The sequence below is a fragment of the Varanus komodoensis genome, unplaced genomic scaffold, assembly GCF_004798865.1.
Source record: "Varanus komodoensis strain SLA01 unplaced genomic scaffold, ASM479886v1 scaffold3, whole genome shotgun sequence".
In the NCBI taxonomy this organism is placed as follows: Eukaryota; Metazoa; Chordata; class Lepidosauria; order Squamata; family Varanidae; genus Varanus; species Varanus komodoensis.
Window position 1 is genome coordinate 16,837,311 of NW_025335761.1, and position 20,238 is coordinate 16,857,548.

General features: G+C 41.1%; 1 protein-coding gene across 6 annotated transcripts in view; it reads left to right on the top strand.

The window, feature by feature from the left end:
* The window catches only part of PCNX1 (pecanex 1), a 99,618-nt gene that overhangs the window by 73,889 nt on the left and 5,491 nt on the right, over window positions 1–20,238 (top strand). For all 6 annotated transcript variants that reach the window (XM_044437142.1, XM_044437144.1, XM_044437145.1 and 3 more), the window contains 17 exons: window positions 471–563; window positions 2,189–2,339; window positions 2,645–2,786; window positions 4,936–5,113; window positions 5,754–5,862; window positions 7,614–7,743; window positions 9,145–9,203; window positions 9,497–9,712; window positions 10,287–10,540; window positions 10,997–11,227; window positions 13,434–13,534; window positions 14,409–14,559; window positions 15,244–15,474; window positions 16,114–16,388; window positions 17,383–17,612; window positions 18,626–19,065; window positions 20,020–20,160. In XM_044437142.1, the coding sequence (XP_044293077.1) occupies window positions 471–563; window positions 2,189–2,339; window positions 2,645–2,786; window positions 4,936–5,113; window positions 5,754–5,862; window positions 7,614–7,743; window positions 9,145–9,203; window positions 9,497–9,712; window positions 10,287–10,540; window positions 10,997–11,227; window positions 13,434–13,534; window positions 14,409–14,559; window positions 15,244–15,474; window positions 16,114–16,388; window positions 17,383–17,612; window positions 18,626–19,065; window positions 20,020–20,160 (3,132 nt within the window). The remainder of the gene's footprint in view (window positions 1–470; window positions 564–2,188; window positions 2,340–2,644; window positions 2,787–4,935; window positions 5,114–5,753; window positions 5,863–7,613; window positions 7,744–9,144; window positions 9,204–9,496; window positions 9,713–10,286; window positions 10,541–10,996; window positions 11,228–13,433; window positions 13,535–14,408; window positions 14,560–15,243; window positions 15,475–16,113; window positions 16,389–17,382; window positions 17,613–18,625; window positions 19,066–20,019; window positions 20,161–20,238) is intronic.

Here is a 20,238-nt window from a genome sequence, read left to right on the forward strand (position 1 = left end):
TAATGCACATGGGCGTTACTCAAGATTAGGTATGCTGCAATGGCATACATTTCTGTAATGAAACACTAGTTGTGTTAGCTAGTATACAAATATTCCTAAGAAATTAGTGTGCCAAAGAGCTGCACTACTGTTGCTCTAGAGCAGTTTACACTAGTGAAGTGTAATTTATGATAGCATTTGTGTCCCATTAGATGCTGTCCTATTTCTGTACAACATAGCAGATTGCCATGCATTTGTGAGAATTCTATGAGATGAAAACTGAGAAAAAATAAGAACAAACTGATTTTGAGCATGTTAGAAATATTTAATTGTAACACGTATTCTAAGAATGTCTTGCATGTGTTGCGGGGGGCGGGGGGAATTAAAATGTTAGCCTCCAGGCAATGATTGAGTTCTTAGAGCTAACATAAAAGATGGAAAAATGTAGCCATCTTGATCATCCATGTGTTTTTTATTTCTCTTCTTTTTAGAGCGAACGTTTGCAGTCTGATCTCGTTGTATGTGTAGTCATTGGTGTACTTTACTTTGCAATTCATGTCAGCACAGTATTCACAGTATTGCAGGTAACTTGCTTTTGTGCTTTCTTTTGCACGCCCCTTGGTGTAATAGTCTTTTGGCATGTATTGTACAGAGTCACTATAGTTTATGATTGCTCACTGCATTAGCTAATCGTTTCTGGTTTAGTATGTAGGAAGCTGACTTTATTAAATCCTTCATTCCTTTCCCATTGAATACTGATTCACTAGACAAGACTGGCAGGAAAACCCTACTGTCCTGGCCAACTAGCTCTTGGCCAGCTGTCAATGCCAGCTGCCCGAAGGTGCCCAGGAGGCATCTGTAGGCAGCTGGCACTAGCTTTTCTACCTCTTCACTGTGATTCTGAGCTGTTTCAGGATGGCTATGGCTTTCATTCATTTAAACTCTTTTTTTCCTTCATATTGTGATACTCATTTTGATAGCTGCCAGCAGTTACTTCAAAGTGCCCTAGCATCTGAGTACAGTTGCTAGGCATTTCTTTTAGGGAAAAATCCCCTTATTTTCACAAATATTTGGGAAAATGCCTGTACTTGCACAGGTGTGGATGTTCACTGTTGCATGGATACAGGAATGAGGAGCCAAAGGTGGGCAATATGCATGTGTGTCCTTGCTGGCAAAGACCAGCAGTTACTCACGATAGGCTATGATCCACGGAGGTGGCAATAAGGTTATTTTTCCTTTTGGTTGTATCTGGCACCTGTCAAAAATAATCAAAGGCATACATGATCTTAGCTCACAAAAAGGGGTGGTATAGGAACTTGCAAAACTGTGAACCACCCTAATTTACTGTAGTAGAAAAAATGTGTGGGAAAGTATACAGGGGTGTGAGTTTATGTACAGGCAGGAAAATATACCAAGGTATATAGTATATGGTTATCCTGCCCCCCCCCCCAAAACACCCTTTTTTAATCCTTTTAAAATCCCTCTTGAAAAATCAAGCTTTAACTTTGACCGCATGAAAGGTAACAATCCCAGTATAAGGGGATGGCTCATGCTTTTGCGTATTCCCAGCATAGTAGAATCTCGGCAACAATTGCAATGGTGGGGACATCCTCTGGGTGGGTTAGTATGGTGCACATATGTGCCCACAGTTAAAACATCATGTGGGGTTCTCATGTAACAGCAACCCATGATTCAGTACATCTCAATCTATTTTCTTGGTTGTGTAGATGTTTTATGATTGGTGGACCTGTTTTTAAACTGATTGCTGATAATGCTGTTTTAAATTGATTGTGGCTATTATATACTGTTTTGCTAGGGTTTTATTATATAACTGTTCTGAGGGCTCCATGTTAATGAACAGGATATAAAATCACAAACAAACAAACAGTAACATTTTTTGTCTGGCATTGCAAAGAGAAATGCAAGAAATTTACCTCTTATTTTACTGATGTACTGATTTTTTTCCCATGGCAAAACTATAAAATGGATCCCTAGTCAGGGATACCAGCAGGGAACAGATGTGAGGCTGCCACAGAGGCTTCTGATATGCCCTGGGATACATTCTAGGTGGAGGGGGGTTAGCTGTGGGGAGGACACTATTTCAGCTTCGCTGCCATTCTGCACGTAAACTGGAGGACAGTGATTTGTGACAGGAATGGCTATTTTCTGATTTTTGAGACTGAACCTTTCCCCATACGTTTTCCTTTAGCCTGTCTTGAGCTATGTTCTGTATGCATTGGTGGGCTCCATAGGCTTCATGACCCATTACTTGCTGCCTCAGCTCCGGAAACAGCTCCCTTGGCACTGTTTTTCTCACCCACTGTTGAAAACCAAGGAATATTATCAATTCGAAGTCCGCAGTAAGTAGTACAGCTTTCTTCACACTTGGCCTATGGCAGTTTGCAATTGATTTTGTCTAATTAAATGTTTCCATTACAATCATTAATTATGTTGCATCTACTAGATAGGAGAGCACTGCATTGGCAGTCAAATCACATCTGTTCATTCCATGTAATAGAGGCCTTCTGCCTTGCAGTAAAAGTTACATGTGACATCTGTGTTGGAAGGTTGAGGAGTTCAGACGTGTTGAGCTTGGTTTGCTGGCTGATTCTCTCTCCCAGTTGAGCTATTTGATTACATATTGCACTTGGTGAACTCTTCTTAGATGCTGCCCATGTGATGTGGTTTGAGAAACTTCATATATGGCTTCTTTTTGTGGAGAAGAACATAATTTATCCTTTGATAGTCCTCAATGAACTCAGCAGCAGTGCAAAGGCTATTGCTAGCCCAAAGAGGCTGGATACAGAGTAAGTAGGAAAAAAGCCCGCATGACTCTTTTATTATTTTATGTATTCTGGTTTTTGCCATATTGAAAACATGGTCTCTGTCACTTCGTCAGCAATCTTAACACTCCACTCTCTCCTCTCCCAGTAGTAACAGAACCTCCTGATGAGGGTACTGTAGGGTTCTTCAGCTTCCCCTTGCTCGTTATCATATAAGAAGAATTGTACCTAGTCTGGTATTCGGTTCACTCAGTGGCCAAGCAGCTGGCTATGGAAAGCCTGCAGCAGGTTGTGAGCATGATAGCACCCTCTTCCTCATGTTCCTTAGGAGGCTGTATGGAGCCTTTCCTCAGGCTTTGCTCATTTTCTGTCCCTTTGTTTCTCTCCCTTCTGGAATTTCTTCCCATTACTCAACATGCTCGACAAAAGCTACTCCATGAGTTGTATCAAGAAATACTTTATTATAGTTTAAAATAATACTTTAAAAGATTTCCAGAAACTTGAAGAAACTTACCACATGTCTGTTTTCTTCGTCAGTGATCTCTGAAAATGATTAGGTGTAACTGTGTAAAAGGGTATTTGGTGTTGCATTATGGATGCGACAGAATGACTTGCCTTGTTCAGCTGCTTTCGGTAACTGTCAAGCCAGGGGGTGTGACAATGGTTTGACAGTGGAGTATGACAACCATAGTCAGATGCATTGGAACAGTTTCATTCTTTAACTTAGTTGGATTTGTTTATTATTCGGTATTAGCAAACAGGTTGCGATAGTTTGTTGCGGTGAAACTCACATGCAAAATTGCCCAGTTGTCAAACCAGGGCACTTTGTGTTTGCCTCATCTGAATGAAGGCGTGCTCACTGGCTTCCCTAGGAATGGCCCTTGCAGAACCTTTGAGGCCTCTGAGGGGGCAGGCTGCCCCACAGTAGCAGCAGGGGAAAGAGAAGCCATGTAACTTTGTTTCGCAGCCTGATAATGTCCTCTGGGTTTAAACAGTGCCAATTCTTAGGTGTTACTTAGGGATATTTGTCAACTAGTCACTGAAGATGTAATTGCAGCCTTAAACACAAGGACACAGTAAAATTAATTAAAATTAATTAATGCAGTTGAAAAACTACTTAACCCAAAAGTGTACACCTTTTGGATGCTATTAGTATACATGCCAAGTTTCTGGTATTTGGGGTTTCACTGTCTTTGTATTATTCTCTACTAATACCACTACAGCTAATATTAGTGTTGCTATAATATGGTTATTATGTGTAATAAATAAGATACTATATTACTGGGTGAGTCTATTTCTTAGACCTTTACCATTAATGACCTTTACCATTAGTGTAGGGATTGGGTTCAGTCCTACAAAACTGCCTTCAGAGTTTGTGGAATCAGATTCTGAATCAGAAGAGGAGGAGGAACCGGGATCCTCAGCTGAAAAGCTGAGGCCAGTGTGCGCAGAGATAAGCCAGGCAGTTGTTGAGCTTCGTGGGAAAGCTTAGTGAGCATGCTAATGGGGAGGGGAAAGACTTAACATCATTAATTGGAGGACATGGTGTCATGTTAAGAGGTTAGACTAATTGAATACCTTCAAATCCTCTAAGTAATTAGGCCCTAAGCAAAAGGGCCTAAAAGTGTAGTTTGCTTTTTTAAATTGTGGAAGAAAGGAAGAGAATCAGTTTAGAATCAGCTTTTTATAATTAAGCAGCATTTCCACAACACTCAGTTTTTAAACTTTGTTTCTTTTGTTATTAACTTCTACAGTTCTCCTTTATTACAAGGCCAACCTAGTTTGTCAAATAAAGCCTGTTAATTAGAAGTCCTTTGTCTTGCTCTGCTTGGAAGAAGAGTGAGCGGAAGGGCCATGATAACTAGCACACAACCACCATTTTGAAAGGCAGATTTGCTAGTGTTTTCCATTCTTTTGACAGATTTTGAGCATGCTCATCAGCTACTTTTTTGAATGAGAAATACTTTCAAACACTTGTGTGACAGTTTTGCCTAGTTGACTAAGCAGTGGTTACTAGTTGCAATGGCTGTATGCTACTCCAGGACCAGAGGTAAAGCAAAGTGACAAATATAGTAATCACTTTAACCATTTAAGAGATAGTAATAGAAGATCATCATGTTCAACCACCATGTGTTGATGTTCACAACACCTGACAAATATTTTCTTATTGTAGATTTGGTGCTTTAATGATTACTATAGCTGGTATGAAGCTGCTGCGCTCCTCTTTCAGCAATCCAACGTACCAGTATGTTACTGTCATTTTCACAGTGCTTTTCTTTACATTTGACTACAAACATTTCTCGGAGACTATGCTGCTAGATTTGTTCTTCATGTCCATACTCTTCAGCAAGGTAATGTCAAAGAGAACACAATGGGGTGACAGTCTTTCTAAGTCTTCGCTCGTGCAAATAAATCTTGCAACTGCCATAGTCATATTTCCTTCATTTTTAAAAGGGAACCTACAAGTATTCACACTTTGTTGTGTCTTTGGTGGCAGTCTTATGATCTTAGAGTTGGGTTTACAAACCTAAATATGTTAAGTTAATGCTAGTGCTAAAATATGCAGTATTCTCTCCCACTCTTTCCATTGTCTGGTGACGAAAAAGCTCTTGTTTGCATCTAGTGTTGTATCCTCTCTCCACTTGTTTCAGTTAAATAGCTGATATGCACTCTTGGTACAAATGGCTTTGCTACTTGTATTTCATATCTCGCAAAGCTGAATCAGTTGCTCAGCTGTGACATACAAAATGCATTTTTACAGATCTCTTTAAAAAATCCAAAAAATATGTTTTACTTTTTTGAATTTTACAGGGTTTGTTTGTCCCAAGGTAGCGACAAAGTTTGTTTAAGGGATGTGGTGATGCATCTGACAGTAATAATTTGAAATCAAAATCATATGCGTGTTCACAAAGTACAGGATCAATGACTCAGTTTAATTCTATGTTTCCATTAGTAGTAAAATATGTGCATTTTCTTTTGTTCTCCCTCTAGGTTTGGGAGCTGTTTTACAAGCTGAGATTTGTATACACTTATATTGCTCCTTGGCAAATCACATGGGGATCTGCTTTCCATGCTTTTGCCCAGCCTTTTGCTGTGCCACGTATCCTTTACAAAGTTTGACCATATTAAGTCAAGCTTCATTTGATCAAAGGGGAAATAAATTCTAAAGCCTAAATTCCAGAAGTAAATAAAATTTTTAGTAACCAAATACAAAAATGGAAATTATCTTAGCTGTGGATTAAGTAACCTATGGTGAGCTGTGGTGCAGTATCCGCACCTGGTCATTCATTTGCTCAGTTCAGTTTCTGCTGCAAAGTTCTGTCCCTATGAACACTAATGCTATGTAGCCTGATAATCGTTGATATGCGTCCTGGTTAGTAAGTTCTAGTTCTAAAACTACTGTGGATTTCTTTGAGCCCTGCTGTAGTGTACTTGCTAGGCTCTTCCAGGATAAATCTTTTTCATCTGCCAAGACAGAGACATCAGCATTATAGCAAGTGACTCACTCAAGGTATCCAAAATAGAACTTTTATGAGTTTTCTTAGATGAGTTTCAGCTTGAAGACATTGACAAGGTGCTTGGACAGGTTCATGTCCAACCACATCTGTATTGAAACCTTGCTCCTCTTGGGTTATAAAAACTGGCAGGGAGAGATCAGATGACTCAGCCAGGACGATGATTAACAATTCAGTGCAAAAGGAACTGGTCCAGGCCACCTAAGAGCAACAGCAGTGAGGCCATAGCTGATGAAACCCTCATGGACCTGGAAAACAATAATAATTTTAGGAGACAAATTAATTATTTGGAGGCAAATATTCATTTCCTGAGTAAGGTTCTTGCGCAGATGATTGCCAGCCACCTGCAGGTGCTCTCGGATGAGACCAATTATGTGGATCTATTTTAATTCAGGTTCAGACTGAGTTTTAAAATGGAAATAGATTGGGTCACTGTATATGATGACCTATCTTAAAAGAGAGATGGGGTGGGGGGAATGCAACCCTGTGGATTTTCCTTGATCTCTTTGCAAATTTTGAAGCCATGGTGTCCTCCTGTAACAATTGTTTGAGTTGGGAGTGGGATGATTTCACTGCAGTCATTTTGCACCTACTTGGGATCTCCAGAAGGATGCTTGGGATTTTACTTGGCCCTGTAGATTCTCTCCTATAGCTTCTTCAGGGAGCAGTTTGGTCCGCTGGTATTCAGCACCTGAGTACAGTCAACTGGTGTTTTGGAGTGCATTGTCATCAATATGCTTGATGACACACAGCTCTGTATCCCCTTTTCATTTGCATCCACACAACGTTTAGATGTGTTAGATCTAAACAGTGCCTGCCTGTGACAATGGATTGGATGAAGTCTAATAGGAATTCAGGCCAGACTAGGCTGCGATGCTGTTAGTATGTGCATCTTCTGACCGGATAGAGGGTGTCCAGCCTGTTCTGGAGGGGGTTGTACTCCCACTGAAGGAACAGTTTCATAGTTTGGGGGGCTCTCCTGGAGTCTCCTTTTGTCACTTGAGTTTCAGAGTAACTTTAGTGCCATAGAGTATGTTCTGCCAACTTGACTCGGTGGCCTTGTTGCCACCTAAAGCTTTCCTCCAGGTGCCTCCTCCAAGAAGGCTCAGAAGATGACAGCAAGGGCCTTCTCAGTGGTGCCCCCTCCCTCAATTCTGGAACAAGCATGCTATATAAATGTTATTGTACTATGTATAATACTGTGTTTTAAGGTTTTCAGTGTCTACACTCTTTGCTTTTGCGTGGTAGAGATATAGAAGTGTAAGAAGTAAAGCTATATGAAATGACAGCATTCTAACCTTGCATTAGTAGTATCCTTAACTCTGTTGCTGTACAGATTCAGCAATGCTGTTTGTCCAAGCAGCTGTGTCAGCTTTTTTCTCTACTCCACTAAACCCCTTTTTGGGGAGTGCAATATTCATCACTTCTTATGTTAGACCTGTCAAGTTCTGGGAGAGAGATTACAAGTAGGTGACATTGAAGCTATGAAAAATCTCAATCATTAGTAACAAAAGCTTTTTTAAAAAGTTATAAACATGGTATTTCTTGATGCTGTTGCTTGAGTGGCTGATGCCAAGTTTTTAAAGTAGCTTTTTATTTACATTACCTTGGTGTTCTTTTTGTTAGTAGTTACTAAAAAGCAAATGTAATTTTGTAAAAGCATTTGAGCTGGCAGAGCCTCAGATACTCACAAATAACAATATATTTTACTTTTTAAAAATAAAAAAACTAAAACTTTTTTTTAGTAACTTGGGGGTTTTTTTTGGGGGGGGGTACTTTTTGTAACATGGGTTCCATGCTATGCAGGAGAACTGTGCTGCTGCACAATTAATACTGTCTTCAGTCTGACCAGTAACCTCACTTCAACCTACCTTTAGGTAAAACAGTGGAAAAACTTCAGGGTGGTAAAGTGTACAAAGTAGAAATAACTCACCTTAGTCTAATACACTTGAATGAGCTTCTTGTGCGACCATGTACTGAGCAATAATTTCAAAACCTGTCAAACACTTTTAGAGTTCTATTATGGGTGAAGTTCAGGTTAGTGCTTCAACTGGAGGATGATCAGTCCTTTTTCTAGCCAATACGATAAATTAGGAATCATAGTTCTTGAAGTGCTCTCATGTACCTCAGTTCACCTTTCAGCAATATTCCAACATGGTGCTTGTACTGCTTCCATAAACTGGATTTTCATGCCAATTACAACTTAGTTTTCCGATTTCTGTCAAACTTTTCTTAACTTCCATTCAGGACTTTGGGCACTAAGATTTTTCTGAGGCTAAATGAGAATTTCTAACTGAATTGCATGGTTTCACTGCTGGCATAACTTTTGATTCTAAAGACTGAGAAACATTTAAACTGAGCCTGGAGTCCAAAAAGCCACTTAGGCTCACTGGAGCTGACAACACCTGGGCCTGACCCTAATTGGAAGAGTTGTAGTGACTGCCGGTGTCTGCATGCTAATTGAGATGGCATGCTAATCCTGACAGCAACCACAATACCCAAACTGTGTTTCCATTTGGAGAACAATGCATTGTAGCTATGAGCCTCTCAGTATGCATTGCAGGGGAGAGAGAAGCAGTGGCAACGCAACAGTGGCAGGTTTGACTACTCCGTAAGCAATTCCTCCTTTAGTGTACAGAGTATGGAGGAGTTGAAATAGTCACCAATTGGGAAAATAAAAGAAGGTGGTTTAGTTTGTGCATGGAGTTCTTTTCTCATCTGTAGTGGGGGAAGGCAGGTGCCAGGGGGCTCGTCTGTGGTAGCTAAAATTGTGGGGAAGCAAGTCACTGAAACAGAGAATGGTGCTGTATTCCAAGGCTATTCAGGAGAACAAGCAACACCTCTAATATTTTTTTCATTTTCTTCAGCACAAAACGAGTGGACCACTCAAACACAAGATTGGCTTCCCAGCTTGATAGAAATCCAGGTAATCATTGTCAAAAGCGGACACTTGATTCTGGCTATCTGTTTGGGGTAATGGGACATTATTAAGTCTGCATTCTTTTCAGTGAAACTATGGATTTAAGTTGTACGATATTATTATGGATTTTAGTGGGGGTTGTTATAAACCAATCTCTTGGTGTTAGCATACTTATGTTATTAGTATTTAAATTCTTTTGGATCAGATATGCCATGTTCCTGTAACAGGGAATGCAAAAGAGATCTTAAAAAGTACCTTTCCTTGCAACAATGAGTTTTAACTGTTTTTTTCCCATGCAGGTTCCGATGACAATAACCTGAATTCCATTTTCTATGAACACTTAACCCGGTCCCTGCAGCACAGCCTGTGCGGGGACCTGCTCCTGGGGCGATGGGGTAACTACAGCACTGGAGACTGCTTTATCCTCGCTTCTGACTACCTCAATGCACTAGTACACCTTATAGAAATAGGGAATGGATTGGTCACGTTCCAGCTGAGAGGGCTGGAATTCAGAGGTAACAACAGCCTGGATATTTACTCCAGCTCCCTGAGCCTGTTTTCAGCTTCAGAAATCTTAAGTTGTAATCCAGTTATTTAAATATAGTCCTTTGGTTAGATGCATGTTCGCAAGGTCAGAAGGTACTGTCTCCATTTGAATAAAACTAGCATGTATGAACAAGTTCCCCTCTTCCAAGCACAGTGCAAAAGATATTGGTATTTCTGTACAGCTCTGTAGCTGAAGCATTCTGGGCAATTTACAGAGTGGCAGAGTGTAATCAATTTAAATATTTCCCTGAAATACTTGAACCACAAGCTTATTAAATGCTGTAGTAATTGGGTTTCATTTTGGTAATTTTTGGCATCTTTCTACTGGGCCGCAACCTCCTAGTTAAAAATTGAAGCTGTAAGTGAGAAGTCTCCAATTTAACTCTGCCATGAACTCTGTAGCTGCCACTAGTTGGCCACCCATGTATCTCTGTTCCCCCTCTGCTATTATGTGTGTCTATGGAAATGATAATGGCTAGCTTGCCTTGTAGCGCTGTGGCAGTTACTATTGCTATTTGTAAGAGTTGCTATTTTTCTCTTTAGGAACTTACTGTCAGCAACGAGAAGTAGAAGCTATCACTGAAGGTGTGGAGGAAGATGAAGGGTTTTGTTGCTGTGAGCCTGGTCACATCCCTCACATGCTATCTTTCAATGCTGCCTTTGGCCAGCGCTGGCTGGCCTGGGAGGTTCTAGTCACAAAGTATGTGTTGGAGGGCTACAGCATTACTGACAACAGTGCTGCTTCCATGCTGCAAGTCTTTGACCTGAGGAAGATTCTCACCACTTACTATGTGAAGGTACACTTCCCAACCTAGCACTCTTGTTTTTGGGAGTGGAAGGTGTGATCATCATGAAGATTTATGCGGCATTCTGTAGAAAGTACTGTGAGCAAAGGAAGGCGAACCATCTGTTTCTTCACAGATGTGCAGTAATGTGATTTATTCAAGCTGCTGCTATTGCTGTCACTGTTACTATTAATCTCAAAAGGAGCAGTGGAGCTGCACTTTGGAAAAAACTGGCTAGAAATGGATTTATGAGCATGGAAAGAAGGGTCTTTGAAATGCAATACAATCTACAAAGAGTGTGCATAGTCTGAGCACCAAAGTACAAACCTTCACACACACCCTCAAATATGTATTTTGTAGGGGGGGATACACACAGAAACAGACAGACAGACAGAGACATACTTTATATATCATTATAAAGTTGTGATCACGTATACATGCATTGCCTAAAACCTTTTATCTTTCCAGGGTATCATCTATTATGTAACATCCTCTCCCAAGCTAGAAGAATGGTTATCAAATGAAACAATGCAAGAAGGGCTGCAGCAGTGTGCAGACCAAAATTATGTTGATGTGGACCCTACATTCAATCCTAATATTGATGAAGATTATGACCACTGCCTAGCAGGGATCTCCAGAGAGAGTTTTTGTGTCATTTATCTTAACTGGATAGAATACTGCTGCTCTCGGAGAGAAAAAGTAAGCACTTTTAAATTATTCAGGACTCCTAGGAAAAGCTGATGTCTTACTGGTCCAATAGCATTTAAGAATTTGCACCTCACAAATGGTGCATCTTAAACAGGTTATCACACATGAGGAAGTGATTTCACTTTACAGCAATATAATAATCTATTTAAAGTTTCTTTAAATTTGCCTAGTGGATGCCTCAAGCCAGAGCTTTTCCTAGAAGCAAAAATGACAAAACTTAGCCTGTCATGCTTTGAGCACATCACGAGAAGATAAAATTCCCTGGAGAAGATAGTTTTGCCTCAGAAAGTCAAAAGGCAGAGGAAGAAAAAGAAGAATTTACAAGAGCTGAGTAGGGCTGTCATGGATAGGACATTTTGGGATCTCCCATTCATATGGTCACCATAAGTCTGAAATGACTTATGACAGTGCAATAAAAGCAAATTAGGGACATAAAATAGAAGAACAGACCAAGCACAAAATGGCTTCATGCCTTTATGATGTCTAGGCAAATAGTATTTAACCTGAAATGAAAGTAATATTAGTTCCAGTTGAGGTTTTGTGGGATGGACATTCCAAAGACAGGGTACTGCCCCAAGAAAGGAACTTGAAGTGGAGCCTAATATGGGTTAAGAAGGTAAGAATCCTTCTGGACCATACCTAGAGCCAACTAATCCAGCATTCTGCTTCTCCAAGTGGTCAGATGTCTTTGGGGAGCCTTCAAAAGGACACAAAAGAAGCAGCTCTTCACCTTCCCTCTGGGCAGGTGGTGTTCTTCCCTAGCAGGTTGGTGTTCAGAGCTATGATCCCCCTAAGGGTGTCATTCCCCTTAGATGCCATGGCTAGTAACCATTGATAAATGAATGGAGGTCTAAACTGAACTACATACTGTATTTTTATAGTGTGAACATATTTTTTTTTCCTTCTTGTGGCAGAGCAATTTGACAATTTTATTAGGTGACCCAAGCTAGGAAAGAAACGGAGTAACATACACCCCGCTTCTCCATACCGTGCTTTATTTATCTTCCACTGCTTAGTCATCTTGGTTTCTTAAACTGAGTATCTGCAACCACTTCAGCCTTTCCTTAGGAAAAGGAATTCGCCATCTGGAAAAGTTGGGCTGCCCTATTTCTGTACTTTTTTCTGTTCTACAGGGATATTTTTCAGGTGGTATGCACAACTGTCATGGTTCCAAATGCAACCATTGCATTTCTGATCCTTGTCCCACTTCTAAACATCCTTGGCATGGAATTCACCTTTTTCTTTCCCATTGTAGGCTGATGTACACATTTCATGCATTTTTAGCAAAGGCTGCATATCTGTGCTGGTTTAGACATGGAACAAATGGTTTATGATGTGTTTTCAAGATTTTATACTAAGAGTTGTTCCGTCAACAAATAAGGCTTAGACAGAGTGCCTCAACTGCAACCCAAATTCAGTCTGCTTTGCAATACTGGATGACAGTGAAATTTTCAGGAAGCTATTTCAGCATATCAAATAGAAGACTATGATTTCTGGATGCTGAATAATTGAAGCTGTTGAAGGGGCTTTCAAATGCTAGGAAAAGCAATGAACTTTATTATTATGCCTGCACTTGCACTTGTAAGCAAAAATGACAGCACTGAAGTTATCATACTTCGGGCACATTATGAGAAGGCAAAGGCTTCCTGGAGAAGATGGTAATGCAAGGGAAAGTCAAAGGCAGAAGAAGAGGATGAAGACCAAATATGAGATGAATTTACTCCATAAAAGAAGCCACAGCCCTGATTTTACAGGAGTTGGGCAGAGCTGTAAAGGATTGGACAGTTTGTGGGGCATTCGTTCACAGGGTTGCCATACACTGGGGATTGCTTGACGGAATATAACAAAAATATTAGTATGAACCCAAACCCAGTAGTAGTGGTACAGTCTCGCATCTCCTTACAATGAAAGAGCACCCTTTATTAGAGCATCAACCCAGTTTCCTTTGTTAAAGTGGAAAGGTGTGTTGCTCTAATTGGAGACTATATGCTCTCCTTCTCAAAAGATCAGATCTTTTCTTAAGGAAGTGGGACATCGTTCATGAAATGATGACATTGCTGCAAGATTAATAATATGATATTATTATGATATGATTCCATCGTTCAAGAAATGATGACATTACTGCTGTTAATAATATTTCCTATAGTGGTAACTTATCTGTTTTACCTAACCAATTCACTTTCTTCTCTACTTCAAGTCCCTTAATTCAGATAAGGATTCTTCCCTGGTGACTCTTTGCTATGGACTTTGTGTTCTTGGTCGGAGAGCTCTGGGGACTGCTTCCCACCATATGTCTAGGTAATGTAAAACCATATTCCAGAATTGGTCTGGAGAGAAAGTTCAGATCATTGAAAGCTCATTGTTACATACCTATTTCCATTTCCCCACCCTCAAGATTTTTGTATGAAAACATATCCCAGACTGTTTGTGTGAGGCAAGCTGAACAACTGAGTAATAAGTGCCTGCAAATGAAAGTGATTAAAAGTAAATGATCAATTCTTGAAATATGTTAAAGAAGGATGATGAGCCCGGCCTCCCTTAGTAATTACCCAGAAAGTATATTTAATTAAGATGGCTGGAGAGTCTAGACTGTTTCAAGAGATGTATTTTCAAATGGTCAGCCCCATCCATTTAAAATTAGTGACTTTGTGGCTATACTGGCCTTCTCTCTGAAAAAGAGTAGCAGAACTGTGACAGTGACTATAAAGGACAGGGACCTGACAGGGCACCAAGGGACTTATATTGTACATTCTGACCTCCCAAGAAGAGAATTTGTACACGAGTGTGAAAGATACAGGAAACATCAAAGCATTTTGGTAAAGACTGGCAAGAGGTGGCTTTTTTCAAATGAATGATTGCACTATAGTGAGAATTTCCTATAAGGAACTGCTACTGTTGCCCTCCTCAATCAAGATTAAACACTGTTGGTAGGATGATAATTTGCCCTTGAGCATTTTAGCCTATCACTTCATACTCAGCCAGGGCAGATAAAGAATCAAAGAATGGTTGTAGGGTTTTTTCTGCTCTTCTGAGTCAACCTCATGTATGATGGCAATATTAACTGGCAGTTGTAAGTATAGAATTGGAAGTGTTGCTTTCTGTGCAGCCCTTTTTTGCTAACATAGAAGATTGAATACTTTAATGTTTTGGCTTTCTCTTCCAAACGAAACAGTAATTTGGAATCCTTTCTGTATGGGCTCCATGCCTTGTTTAAAGGAGATTTTCGTATCTCATCAATTCGAGATGAATGGATCTTTGCAGACATGGAATTGCTAAGGAAAGTGGTGGTCCCTGGAATCCGCATGTCATTAAAACTGCATCAGGTATGAGGACTGCTTGCGCTCGTATGCATCAGAGGGGAAAGTAGAGTAGCTTAGTCTAGCTCAGGTTATGTGCACTGCTGTTGTATGGAGACAATTGCAATTACCTAGGAGGCAGCTAGATTGGTGGTTAGGGGAAACAACACGTTTGTACTAACATATGAGGAAACATAGATAGATGGAAAAGGTAGCCTGCCAAAAAGTACAATATGAATTGACTCTGTGCTGCATTTTGCTCTGAATTATCCTCAGCTCATATGTCATTTAGCAGCATTAAAAAAACAAAACAAAAAAATGGAAGCATAGTTTTTAGTTGTTTATTCAGGTGAGCTTATCCAAGGACACAGCCCTTCTAAACTGAGCTTAGCTTTGAAAATGTTTCCTTTAACTAAAGTAGATGGATTTTCACAAGTAACTTCATAACTGAACATTTTTGTGGAATCCATAACTTAGCTCTATCTCTTACATCAAGATGGTAGTCTCTGAAGTGTTGAATATATTATCTCTTTACACATTACCAAACCAATTTGTGTTAATTACCTGGGTATCACCAGGAACAGTCTTAGGGGTCGATGAGATGCTAGTTGCAATTGCTAAATTGCACGGTTTTTAAATGTGCATGATTATAACTGTCCTTTTCACAACGAAGACTCTGTCATACAATGCTGCTTTCACTCCTCTCTGTAGGATCATTTCACTTCTCCAGATGAGTATGATGACCCTGCTATCCTCTATGAAGCGATCACATCCCACGAGCAAAATCTCGTTATTGCTCATGAAGGGGACCCTGCCTGGAGAAGTGCCGTCCTTTCCAATTCTCCCTCCCTGCTTGCCCTTCGCCACGTGATGGATGATGGCACCAATGAATACAAAATCATCATGCTGAACAGGCGCTATCTGATCTTTAGAGTCATTAAAGTAAGTTCTTTCTTGTGGTGTGGCTGACCATCCAGGATGACCCATAGAAAATGTGGGGGTTTGGTGAAACTGGTGTTTGGGGCTTGGTTGGTTTTCTGTTTCTCTTAAAGCTGGTTTCCTGCCAAATGTTACATAATTCCTTCATGTTATATTGCTCGGCTTTGTAGTGCTGCTGGGTGTGTGCTTTCTCTGAAATTAAACAGGGAAGGGTTTGGCTTAAAATTCCTGAAGTAGGAGAAGAAAAAATAAACAGTTCTTCAAAAGCTTAACAGCACAATCCTCTGCATATATTTACTCAGAAGGAAGTTCTACTGAGTCCAATGGCCTTCTTTCCTTAGAAAGTGTTTTTAGAATTACAGTCTAAGAATCATAAAACATTTTGATAGTTTTGACTTGTTTTATCCATTTTGCTGCAGCCTGCAGTTTGTGTGTGTAAAAAGAAAGAAAAAAAGAAAGAAAGGTATAATTTAAGATCAAGTGACTTTGCACGTGCAGTTGATACATCTGGCAGTGAAAACATTCAAGTGTTGTAAAGCCACTAAAACAGAACTTCTGGTATATGTTGCTACTATTTTTTTCCTCTTATGCTTCATGCTGAATTTTCTGGTATGGCAACGTATCCCCTCTGTACCCTTACAGGTAAATAAGGAGTGTGTGCGTGGCCTTTGGGCTGGGCAGCAGCAAGAGCTGGTTTTCTTGCGCAATCGGAATCCAGAAAGAGGGAGCATCCAAAACGCAAAACAAGCTTTGAGGAACATGATAAATTCATCTTGTGATCAGCCTATTGGATACCCAATTTATGTCTCTCCTCTGACAACGTCTTACTCAGATAGCCATGAGCAGCTCAAAGAGATTCTTGGAGGTGCCATCAGTGTGGGAAACATCAAGAACTTTGTGGTATCAACATGGCACAGGTGAGCTTTTGAAGAGATCACCAGAGAGCATCCTTTGAAATCAGTTTGGTACATTTTAACTGTGTAAAGCATAGCTGACATTATGAAAGCATTATAATTACATGCATTCCATTACAGAGCAAAAGCAAATTATGATTCTTACTGTAAAAGAGTAAGTATTAGAGTTATGGCAATCCCATTTCAGTCCTTGTCTATTTGAGTTTATATTTACTGTATTAGCTTCTACCCAGCTTATACCCTGAAGTTTTATCTCAGCTGCTCCACTAACTTAACTGTTAGTTAACTGAACAATAGTGCCTGTTTTCAATGCAGAATAGATTCATGGCAAAATGCTTTGATCACAAATAGATAAGTCTGCCTTGATTGAGGATCCAGAGAGCCTGTGGAACTGCTTAGCTAGAACTACATGAGGAAATGCTTTAAGATCATTATGCACCAACACAAGTAAAACAAAAACAAACTTTGCATCATTGTTGTTATTTCTGCTGTTACAGAAATTGAAAAATAAAAAGTACTGCAGCAATGGTCATTTTGGACCATCTGTGCAATTTCTGTAATATGTACTGCATTTAAAATGCAAGATGGAGTATCATATCCATGTTGGTGTTCTGCCCCACCCTCTGTAATGTCTGTACCAGTCTTGTCATGTTCCTATAGCAGCAAAACAATAGCAGGATGGTATAGCTACCCAGTAGGATAAAGTCATGTGGGTGGTGGTGATGGCAGCAGAAATGATGGCAGAGAGAAGAAAGGAGAAGAGGCAGCTGTTGCCAGAGGAAATCTGATTATGGGAGCAAGGTCAAAGGAATCCTGGGGCAGGCAAAGAGGAAATGCAGGTGGGGGGTGGGGGAGAAAAAAAATACTGAGGGAGACAGGGGAGAAAATAAGGAAAAGTTGGAATAGTGGCAAAAATTACAAGTGTCCTTACAGACTTCCAAACAGTTGCCTAATCCTGCTTTAGTCCAGGTTGTTCAGGATATCCATTGTTTTTTAGGTTGCGGAAAGGCTGTGGCGCTGGCTGCAACAGTGGGGGGAACATAGAAGACTCGGACGCTGGTGGCGGAGCTTCCTGCACAATCAACAGTGCAAATGCCAATGACTCTCAAAGCAGCGTATTGCAAGGTGGTGGTGGAGGAGGAGGAGGAGGAGGAGGAAGCATAACAGCTGGGCAGGGACCTGGAACAGGACTGCATCCTCCTGTCACATCTCACCCTGCTACTCTAGGTAAAGCCAAGCCAGAGAGAGTATGTTTAAATTTAAGTCAGGATGGGAACCTGTAGCTCTCCAGTCATTGTTGGACTCCAGCTTACATCAGACTCAGCCAGCATGATGGAAGTTGTAGTCCAACATCTGGAAGGTCCCAGATTTCCCACCTGCACCTTACTACTTTGGAGGCTAACAGGAGAGGGAAGAAGTTTTTGCATGCCAATTAGCACAGGTAGCAGAGACCCAGAAATTCTTCAGCAAATTCTTAAAGAGACCCATCGTGCAGTAGAGTGCATTTTAACTTATTGTTTTGGATCATATCTAAAATAGCAGCTTGGTAGTGTTTATTTAATCTTGTCCTGCATTTGCGTTTTATTCACCCAGTGAAGGGCGTGGGGTTGCTGCAGGCAGGATGGTTGCTCTGTCAAGGTCATTTTAAATTGCGCTGGCGGCTGCTCTCACTTGCCTTGGTGAGCTCCACCCTTGGTTCCAGCTCTTGTATGTGCAGTGGCTCACCGTGTTGATCAGTCAGTTTTCTCCATGCCATGCCATGCCATAGACCAAATTAAATCTGCATGGGAAAATGTTGCCCAATCCAGGTAGCATCCAACAACCAATGTAAACAGATAGCTGGTAGGTTGGTGATTGCCGCATAGAGCAATGGTAAAGCATCTTTGATGTGGTAACTGTCATGTGCACCAGCCCTGATGGAAGACACGAGAAAGAAATTTATGCATTTAGGATGAATGATGCTGCAGGTAGTCTCAATTTTTTATCCAGTATCTCCTATCCTAGTTGATGAGTGGAAGCTATGAAAGTTACTGCAACTTCTAGGCTGCACTGTCTAGCTTGCAGTTTCACTGTTTAACAAAACCAGTTCTGTTCTACCTAAACTATGTGAGGCTTTTCAGTTTGCCCATCCACTTTTGGCTAAGAGAGAATTGCCTACAAACATTCTAAAATAAACCTGTAGCATCTCAAAAACTAACACTTACCCTTTGCTCTTGCGGCCATGTCTGTTTTGTTCTTAGGCACCAGCCAGAGTGCTCACTCCGTGCAGTCCAGCCTTGTCAGACATTCCCCTGCTCGTGCCTCAGTTGCCAGCCAGTCATCTTATTGCTACAGCAGTCGTCATTCATCCCTCCGCACGTCCGCCACTGGCTTTGTGCCTTGCCGACGCTCTTCCACCAGCCAGCTCTCGCTGCGCAACCTTCCCTCATCCATCCAGTCACGTCTGTCCGTGGTGAACCAAGTGGAGACCCCTAGCCAGACGGGGGTTGTTAATGCGCAGCATGGCCTGCCCTCTTCAAGCAGCTCCAGCCAAAGCATCCCGGCCTGCAAACAGCATGCCCTCGTTGGCTTTCTAGGGACAGATGGAATGAACAATATTGCTGATGCACAGCCGGGCACAAATGTGAGCCCTGTAAACCAGATGCAAGCCAAAAGGGAAGATGTTGTTTACAGAATTCAGGTGAATCAACCAGAGGAATAGATCAGATGTTACCTTTGTACTAGCTTTTGTTGCTAGCCTGTGCTACACTTAATTTTGGAATACCCTGCACTTTTGTAGTGCAGCACCATGGAGCAGAGCTGTGGTTCCTATCATAAATTCTCTGTAGAAGTTAAGATACTTGAAAGGACTTCATAATATGTGCAGGTCCCAAGTAGCTGACCAAGGAAACCATTAAAGCGTGTGGGAAGGGGCCACTGACTTCCTATACTGTTCTAGAGTTACAAGGCTGCTTTGCGGATGTTGTCATTCTTTCTCCATCCCCTAGGCTGCATGGAAAATGGGATGTATGATTTGGTCCTAGCAACTTCTGTTGCAATGAGTAATGTGCAGTAGCACTAAGAAAGAATGGATAACTTGGCATAAAGGTTGGTTTAAATATTAGGTGCAGCAGCCCAAATGGCTGCTATGCCTGGCGTGGAAGAGGATGATGCTAGTGGCTGTGTGGGGTTCTCCATTAGGTACAATTCATTCATTTTTGGGGCTCTATAACAAGACCTGCAGGCACAGGGGAGAAGGTCAGGTGTACTTGTTCTGGGGATTTTTACTCTTGTACCAGTTTTTGTGCTGAAGAGGGTCGCGTGTCTTGGGTTGACAGACATGCAGCCGCTCTGTTTAGGGGGCAGAGTTCTAGTGACAGAGGAGAAAAGTGACATGGTCTCTTCCCTCTGGCTTGGAATGCTGCATTATCATATCCCCTTTCATCTAGCTAAAAAGGGAAAGAGTATAATTTATTTCCCTTTGAATTAAGGATAGGGAACCTCCTTCAGGTATTGTTGGACTACACCTCCCTTCATCTTGCTCTCTGGGGCTGATAGAAGTTGAAGTCCAGCAACACCTGCAGGCCCACAGGTTCCACACCTCTGTTTGATGAATTGACTTCTTCCCCAATGCTTTTAGCTGTTTCTGTTGCAGATAATGGATCCCAGCCAGGTACTGGAAGGGATCAACTTGTCCAAAAGAAAGGAACTGCAGTGGCCAGATGAGGTGATAAGGCTAAAAGCTGGGAGAAACACCTGGAAAGACTGGAGTCCTCAGGAAGGCATGGAAGGCCATGTGAGTTCCACCGTCCAACCTATTTTTGGCATCAGTGCTTTCATTTTTAAGGTCCTGATGAACGTACGCATAGCACAG